The sequence below is a fragment of the Magallana gigas genome, chromosome 5, assembly GCF_963853765.1.
Source record: "Magallana gigas chromosome 5, xbMagGiga1.1, whole genome shotgun sequence".
NCBI classification, from domain to species: domain Eukaryota; kingdom Metazoa; phylum Mollusca; class Bivalvia; order Ostreida; family Ostreidae; genus Magallana; species Magallana gigas.
Genome location: NC_088857.1, coordinates 22412022 through 22421595, shown reverse-complemented (window position 1 = coordinate 22421595; position 9574 = coordinate 22412022). Strand labels below are relative to the sequence as shown.

General features: G+C 33.9%; 1 protein-coding gene across 1 annotated transcript; it reads left to right on the top strand.

The window, feature by feature from the left end:
• Positions 1–538: 538 nt before the first annotated feature.
• On the top strand, positions 539–2417 carry LOC105326956 (uncharacterized). Its single transcript, XM_066085175.1, has 3 exons — positions 539–553; positions 1067–2032; positions 2136–2417. The coding sequence occupies exons 1-3, from the start codon at positions 539–541 to the stop codon at positions 2415–2417; spliced, it is 1263 nt and encodes a 420-aa protein (XP_065941247.1).
• Positions 2418–9574: the final 7157 nt, after the last annotated feature.

Genomic DNA, 9574 nt, shown 5'->3' with positions numbered 1-9574 from the left:
GTACTCTAGCCTCGCCTACTATAAAGGTGAAGTTAAACTACATGTGTATTCGGAAAACAACAAAACGTTGAAAATTATATATGCTATTTGATGCATGTTGTAGTTTCGGCATAACATTGACTTATTTCATAATACTGACGGTTTGTATCACATCCTGTTCATTTCTTTAAAATGAATACTTTGTTTCTGTACTGTTTACCGACAACTTTACAATTACGGCGCCTTTACACTTATTAATTATATGCATATGACATGGAATCCCGATCCCGATTCAGATGAACGTGTGCTAGCCTGGTTCCCTGAGCTACCCATTAAGGACAGGAACCAGGCTAGCTCATGCGCAGGCTAAATTTTCCCCATAGCATCCGGTTTAACCTCGCTTATTTATGGTTGAAGGTCCTATAGTCGTGCGTGCCCTGTAGTCGTGCGCCATCTTGTTTGTTGTCGTATTTGGTCACGTGCCAAAATCTTACGTCATAAACGGCTGATTTTGAAAGGTTGATATCAAGTGCGTATAAACAGAAACGAAGAGTTAAATATGCGGAATAAACAGGTAGGAAATTATAGAAACATATATTTTATGTATAATATCCGCCATTTTGTTAATACCAAATTTACTATTTATAAAAATGCATGTTTACCGGGTTGAAGCATGAAAGGCACATGGCTAATTAGCATATCTGTAGAGGTCACAATGCGTATCGATTGTTTCTACAGGCCAAACATTTTAATTGTTGGGTTATGAAAATGTTCATATTCCTTACATTTTTTGTAGACATAATTATAACGCAGGAATAAATTTAATTGAGAGAGGGGAAAAAAACAATAATTTTAATTGAGGGAAAAACTCTTTTATACCTTTAATTTGAATTTGAAAATATTTGAATTTTTATTTACTACACAAAAAAGAAATTATTTGAATGAATTTACATTTTAATCAGGAAATATTTGTCCAATTTAAATCTATAAGAAATGTTCAATATTCTATTCATTAAATAAAATATTTCCTTTGTATTAAGAAGAAAAATTAAAAAGTCAAATTAAAGATCCCTTTTCATATTTTTAGATCCCAAAGAAAATACCCAAAAGTAAATTCAGACAGTACAGTCCAACTCGACTCATAAATGCATATCTAGCGGTCAAAGAAAAAGGGACAAGTGTTCGCAAAGCTGCAATGCAGTATAATGTCCCAACCCAAACTCTTCGCGACCGGGTCAAAGGGAAGGTAGACCTGGAGAAGGTAACTATGGGGCCAGCACCATTGCTTGGACAAGAAGAGGAGGCTATGCTTGTTTCGCATTTGAAAGCAATGGCTTCATTTGGTTATGGGTATACCCGAAAAGAGGTGACCAATATGGCATCTGACTATGCCATTCAGCTACGCAAGAGAACCAAGCAGCAGAAACCTCTCACATTAAAATGGTTTAGAGGGTTCATGAAGCGTTGGCCAGATCTGAAGGTTGTTAAGCCACGGGCATTGGAGTATCAACGCGCAAAATCATCGAATCCAGGAAATGTACAACGATACTTTGTTGAACTGTCGTCGATCCTCACAAAGTACAACTTATTTGATAAGCCCCATAGAATTTTTAATGTGGACGAGAAGGGGATCACACTCAACCATGCACCTCCTCATGTGGTATCCGGCACTGGAGACACGCCACAAGCTGTAACAACAGGAAAGTCCTCTACGGTTACCATACTGGGATGTGGTAGTGCCTCTGGGGTTGCCATTCCACCATATTTTGTATTTCCTGGCATGCGGAGGAGGTCCGAGTTGATGGAAGGCTCAACACCTGGAGCAGCTGGTGATGTCACAGAGAGTGGATGGTCAAACTCTGTTATATTTCTTCAGTATTTACAGAGCCACTTTGTTCATTATGTTCCTGGTGGACTCGATGAACCAGTTCTGCTGCTATTAGATGGGCATAGGTCTCACGTTTCAGTTGCAGCTGTTGAATGTGCAAAGGAACACAATATCGTGTTGCATGTTTTGCCAGCGCACACTAGTCATATTCTTCAGCCCATGGATGTTGGTTGCTATGGCCCTTTACAGAAAATTTATAACAATTTGTGCCACCAAAAGATGAGAGCAACATCAACAGTAATCACCAAACAGGATGTTTGTGCCCTAGCATGCCAGGCATACAGCAAAGCAAAATCTTCAGTCTGCCTTCCGCAAGTGTGGAATTTATCCTTTTAATGCTGATGTGGTGCCAGCAGAAGCTCTTGCCCCTTCTTCGGTATTGACTCAAAGGAACGAGGAAGAAGACAAGAGCGACTCTGATTTGGATGCAGATGAAAACAACAACAGTCAGGATTATTTTGCAGAGCGAACTAGAGAGCTTGTTCTTATAAAATCTGAGGGATTAAAGGCCAAAAAAGAACACAAAACCATCAGGCAGAGCAATTACTGAGCCGGAGGTATCAGCAAAAATTATGGAGCATGTTTCAGCAACAGCAGCCCCAAAACAGAGAAAAAACAAAAAAAAGTAGACGCTCCCTACCACCTCTACGAAGAATGGTAAAAGTCCAAAGTGTGGAAACAAGAAGAGGAAAACATCAGCTCAAACAAAAGGTCATTCACAGGAACCTGGACCCTCCCATGTGCAGCCAATTGACAACACATCTCTTGTAATGTGATATTCAACAAATTGAAGACGAGTTTCATTTCATTCTTCAATGTCTAAAATATTATAATTTAGGAAAGAAATATTTAAGCGAGTACTATTAAATAAGTCTCCAAGAACATTAAAATTACTTCAGGTGTTGGGTTCGGATTACGTATCTACCTTGGTCTTGCTAAATATTTATAATGTGTTTAATTAATCCGTAATTATTAATTGCCAAATTCCATGAAACTCATTAAATATATTTAAGAAACATATTTTCTTGTTTGTTAACATATGTTATAAATTTATACCATGCCTTTAATTATGTGTAACACTTGTTGACTCAAAACTGTATTTTCAATCGGTATATAATATGCACCTTTACATTAATTCACTATATGTAATGTGTGGAACTGTGGGAACTGTGGAACACTTGACCAGGGGTTTCATCCCCTATTTTAGACTCCAAAGAGTCTAATATTTAATTCATTATATTGTAATATGTGAATTTTTGTCAACTGATGGGCTGTATTGCCCAAGGTTGAATTTCTGAATAAATAATACTAAGTAACAAGGGGAAATCTAATTAAATAGTAGGAAAAAAAGCTACAGAAAGGTTTTAAGCGTTTTAGCTCCAAATCGCTTTTTTCATAAAAATATTATCTGTAACACTTCTGATAAATACATTTTATATACATTTCAATTTCGATAAATGGCCAAAACAATTGTAAAATTGTGAAAATAATTATTTTTACCCCCCTCCAATAATTATAAGCATTCAGAAAATCTAGGTTTTATTGCAATCATAACTGCCAAACCGAAGTTCAAATAACATAATTGCGTTTTCAATGTCTGTAATGAAATAGATATTGCTGTGACTTAATTCAGATCACTTTAGTTTACTCTTGTGACCTTTTTAATTCATACCTTTCCCTGCGTAGACGTCATTAAAAATAATACCTGTAGTATCACGGGTTGAATGGAATAGAAATTATGATAGTAAATGCCATAAAACCATTCCCAATAACCCAGGGTCCAGATCAAATCTACCGACGTTGTGCAATATCTACCTCCATCCATAACACAGTGTGCATATCAATTTGAGATTCATTAATGGCATAGTACTGTTTGAGGTTAGGTGCAAGTATGGTTCTTAACAAGAGTGTGGGAAGAACATTAGCTTAGCTTGTTTCTATCCTTGTTGCAGAACATTGTACCTCCAAACGACGGTTTTATTTGTTTCTTTTCTCCATTTTTAGTAGGTATCTTTGTTGAAAACTTAATTTTCATTGAATGTTTGCACGATGCTGATCTTTATATTTTAATCTAAATATGAAGCAAAATTTTTACGTAGGGGCTCCTGTACAAATTGTCATCTGAAAGCTCAAGTGAGTTTTTTTTATCACATTTTGCCTTCTGTCGTCTGTCTGTTCTTAAACTTTTCACATTTTCAACAAATTTTGCAGAACCACTGGGCTAATTTCAACCCAAACTTGGCACAATGCATCCTTAGGCAAAGTGGAATCAAAGTTGGAATAATTAAATACCACGCCCCTTTTCAATGTAAGACAACTAGGAAATATTGAAAATTTTTGAGAAATTTTCAAAAATCTTCTCAAGACCCATTTGGCAAGAAAAGCTGAAAAATATACAGACTCTGAGTAATTCTTTAAAGATCTTCTAAGAAATTAATCAGCCAGAAAAGCTGAATCTTGTGTGGAAGCATTCTCGGGTAGTGTAGATTCAAAGTTGTGAAAATCATTATCCCTGGGGGTAGAGTTAGGTCACAATGGGGGTATGTGAATTTTTACTTAAGAATATAAAGAGTTTCTCAAAAACCAACGGACCAGAAAAGCTAAAAGTTGCTTGGAAGCATCCTAAGGTAAGGTAGTTTGTCCAAACCATGATCCCCTAGGGTAGGTTGGGGTCACAATGTGGGTTTGAATATTTACATAGAAATATATAGAGAGAAAACTTTAAAAACATTCGTCTAAAAAACCTTTTGCCCAGAAAAGCTGTAACTGTGGTAAAAGCAACCTCAGATAATGTAAATTCTAATTCGTTAAAATCAAAATCGTGAGGAGTACGCTGGGGGTCACATTTGGGATCCAAAGGAAAACATTTTAATTATTCACAAAAAATGAAATATTATAATATATGGTTTTACTTATATGCAAGCATTTTCACATACTGTTGATTCTTAATTGTTTGGCCCTTGGACGATTCTTGTGCCTCACAAGGATTTTAAAAAAGGTACTTGATTATAATCATAAGAATATCCAGGGGGAAAATGGATTTTTATTTATACATACTCTAAATGCATTATACTACTTGTCCAGATATTTTGTATTAAACTGACTTTATCATGCCTATTGTTGCTCAGGTGAACGATGTGGCCTTTGGGCCTCTCATTTTTATATTGCATTTATAGCTATAAAATGGTTGCTAAGGGTAACCGTTGGAAAGGAAACGGATAATAAGATAAAAAATGCAGAGTCCTGTCCGAATATAAACTATAGATAATACCAATATGTTAATTCTGCCATAGGTTTTTTTACAGAAAAATATCATTGAAGAAATCACCAACTGGAAAGTTTCAGTAAAGATATAGCTGAGAATCTTATAATGGGTAATTTTCGACAATTTGTAAATTGACAATTTTTTGCAAAACTTATTTTATCTCGGAAAGTTATAATTTCTGCCATTTTATACTATCGCATACAATTTTTCCTCAAATTAAAATAAAATTATCATATTAACATCTTTAAACGTTTGTTACCTTGGCAACGGGACAACTTATCTATAATTTAAGAGATTCAGCAAAATGCATTATCCTCCGAAAGTGACAATTATAACTGATAACTCTGCTTTGCCACCGATTTTCTGTTTTCACATAGATCTGATTTTAAGTCAGCTGGCTTAAAAGTTACGATTGTTGCTTAGAGGGAATATATTTTATTATATAACTCTTGAATGAATTCCAAGACTGATCATTATTTCATATGTAAATATTCTTGTTTCACGATAAAATTTGCTTTACAGATTGAGACTTTGGATTCATAACTTCTACATTTAATGCAATCATACGAACATTTCATCAAAATATTAAAGCCACCCCTTATTAAAGAATCAGAGTATTCTCGATTAAGTCGGACAAGTTGTGGCTTATTAATTAATTTCGTTAGATTGTGTCATTGATATATTTGTTTATTAAAATCAGACATAATAGTAAACATCTTTCGCATAACTAATAACATGTCTTGTATAAATTCTCATCAAGTTCTCAATGGTAGTAAATTTTCGACCAAAAATCACAAGTTGTGAATACATTTACATAGCAATGATATCGAACGTAAACACTTAAACAAAATCACTTGTCACACTGCAGCCCCTGATCATTGAATTAATATTTATCTGCCATCCTCTGTCAGACTCAATAGTAATCTTTTAATAATGCCAACTTATTACATCATACCGTAAGTGAAACATTGAAGCAACAATTCGTCAGCAATGGCTGACACTTTATAAATCCCAAGAGAGGACATACTCCTGGTAAAGCATTAACATCATGTCAATTTGACCAATTTATTCTCTTTTGAAATAACATTGATTGTTTTATCATATATATTAACAGCTTAATATTTATTTAAATATTTGTATTAGTATTCTTCAAAACGCAATCAGAATAAAAAAGCAACCATTAAAATATTCAAGCGACATTTTGAAAACTAAGTAGTACAATCTTCCTGGATATATATATATATATATATATATATATATATATATATATATATATATATATATATATATATATATATATATATATATATATCTATCATTAAAATCATAATTACTAAATGTTTCTATGAAAAGAAAACCTTTCACACTAATTATATTTGATAAAATCAAATCAATAAAGATTTTAGTGAACACAGCGTTTTTAACTGCATTACCCTGCCGGCATCATACATGATGCACATTAAGGTAAACACTGTAGCAGTGCAATTGCAGTTTATTGGCGTTATAATAGAAATCCATTTTTTTTTATGTGGGGAGTCCGGCTTAATCATCAAAACGACCGTCCCAAAAGATTTACAGGCTAAAACAGGAGTGTTTTGGGGTGTGAGCGAATCGGTTTCATAAAAATGTTACGAGGAAGAGGTTAGTCATTTTGCCCCTTCGATTGAATAGTACTTTTTTGTTTGTATCCCCCCCCTATATAGTACGTACATTATTTAGTTGTCGTCAGTATTGAAAAAAAGCAATGAAGAATTAATTTAAAATAATTTGTAAAGGAAATTTTACGAATGACATGGGTTATCATAATAGACGATATTCTCAAGAACAAATACGTGTTTTAGATTGGAAAGACTTTAAATTTTGTATGAATCCCCACAGCTGAATTGAAATATCAATCGAATTCTTACTGAATGTTAAACGTGCTTTGTGAGTTTCACCACTCTCTATATGTGGTATACAACGACGTACGTATACATCCTTACACTATTGTTGTCGTACAGTGGTTAATTAGTATACGTTATTTTTTAAAATTAATCTCGTGAAAACGAAATACTAGGATTATCTTGCTATTATCTTGAAAACGACTTATTCTTTCGAATGCAGTGGCCCATTGATTATTAGCTGATACACTGTATCTTGCGGTGGTACATTTAGGACACGTATTATTAGAGAGGTTAAGATTTAAAACGGGTACGTGTACATGTACTAGGGGAATCACCTAAATTCTTTGCGCTTTACTTCATCGGTTTTTGTGACGACAAGGTATCTACGCATTCTATAAAATTGTAGAGTGTCGTCTACACGTAAGAACAAACTTGTAGCTTTTACAACAAAAATAATCTTCTTGATTGGTGAATATATTCTTGTGATACATAATATAGATTTTATAGTTTCATTTGCATGCAAATTGATATTAAGAATTTCACCATTTATTTTGAGTTAATTCAGTAAATTCATGTCCCAAAACTGGCTTGAAATTTACGTACACGTTTTTATCCTACAAGTTATGAAATCTCAACTACTAGTAATACATTACAAAACGTGTACGTGTATTTATGACACACGTACGCGTCGTTTTTACAAGATAAAGTGTAATATGTCGTTTTCACGAGATAATAGAGAGGTTGAGATTTAAAACGTGAACGGGTACGCGTAGTTAAAACTACACGTACACGTTTTTGTAATTTTTCAGTTGAGATTTCTTAACTTGTAGGATATAAACGTGTACGTAAATCGACGCAGTTTTGTGACATGAGTTTATTTAGTTAATTTAAAAAAAGAAGTAAATTTCTTATCAACTTTCATGCAAATGAAGTTTAAAAATCTATGAAATGTATCACAAGAATACATTCACTCATCAATAAGATTTTATTTGTGGTAAAAAGCTACACGTTTGTACTTACGTTTAGACGACACTCTACAAGTTTAGAGAACGTGTAGAAACCATGTCGTCACAAAAACTGATGACGTAATACGCGAAGAATTTAGGTGATTTCCAAAGAACACGTACACGTACCCGTGCACGTTTGAAATCTCAACCTCTCTAATATCACGTTTTCACGAGAAATAATTATCCCTGGTATCTTAAAAAAATTATAAATTATGTGTCCTTAATATACCCCCATGTTGACAATGACAACACTTCATAATAAAATACCGTAGCTGAAGCCAATAATCATGATATTGTTCACCTTTATGTAACAAAACATTAAAATGCTATCCATCTATAAACCGTTAACGCCCTGACGATTTAGTTTCTTGCTTCATTTTCAAGTCGTTTCATTTTCTATATTTCAACAGATGACACACCTTTGTTAGCAGGAAGCTCTGCAGAAGGAAATACGTCGTATTTTCTGGTTTGTTTCTTATTTAATTCTAATTGACATGCTCTCTGTGTAATCCGGAAGCAAATCGTAATTTTTTTCCAATATATCTTTCTTGTAATGATCTGTATTCCTTAATTAAATACTCATATTCTTTGAAAGAGAGAAAGACTCCATACTTGCATATATGCATGTAAAATTCTGCGTTTAAACTTGCTGAATTACTCAGTATTATCCAAGATACTTAAATAAATAACAAGGTGATTAACATTGACATGTTCCGTGCAATTATGTGGCATTACTGGCCGAGGTGGTTTTAATTCGAGGGTACCAAGCGCCACCTCGCAATCAACAATATACGACGACCCATCAACACTGCAATGTGTTTGGTGTAGTACTGTAAGTACTTAATGATTAAAATATGATGTACCCAGTAGTTCTTGTCTCAAACAAGATAATACTGAGTCTTACTTCAAGTAATATGAGCACAGATTACCAAGGTCAAATGTATGCATACAATGAAACAGCACCACATGCTGTTGACAAATGACTAAAATAAAAGACCTATAATGATATGCCAGTTGTAGTACCATACTTTGTGTCTACTCTCCTCCATCCTGCGCTATTCAAAAGTTATACTAGCCACAACATCAATTTTCCAAATGTTACTTTTACTGAACCCTAAATAAATATTCTTTTTTATTATTTAACCATTTTTTGCTTAATGAATGCAATATATGGGTATACAGTATATACAGTTACTGTATGGTTGCTTGTATTGTTACCTGTCTGTAACAATAGTTGGTTGGGTTTATGATTGTGTTCTGGAGTGAATAAGTTAATGATGGGGTAGTCTGATGTAAAGCAACCTATTAATATATTAAGCTGTAGGGAAATTTAAAAAAATTAACATTATCCATATGAGCATGATTCATGGTCTCCTTTCTGATTACTGGTGTATATAATATACATGTAAGGCTGCCAACTGAAGTTGTTGAAGCTCTGTTTTATAGTAGAGGTGGACCTCAATATCTCACTTCAGTGATACATGGTTGTCGGCATCTAATCTCAGTGTTGTTAAATACCTGTCCATATTCAAGGATTGGTCTTGACACCCAA

Excerpts from the sequence above, each read along its gene's own strand:
- LOC105326956 (XM_066085175.1), top strand. Across the intron at positions 2,033-2,135 it reads ATATTCTTCAGCCCATGGAT|CATGCCAGGCATACAGCAAA; the intron begins GTTGGTTGCTAT and ends TTTGTGCCCTAG.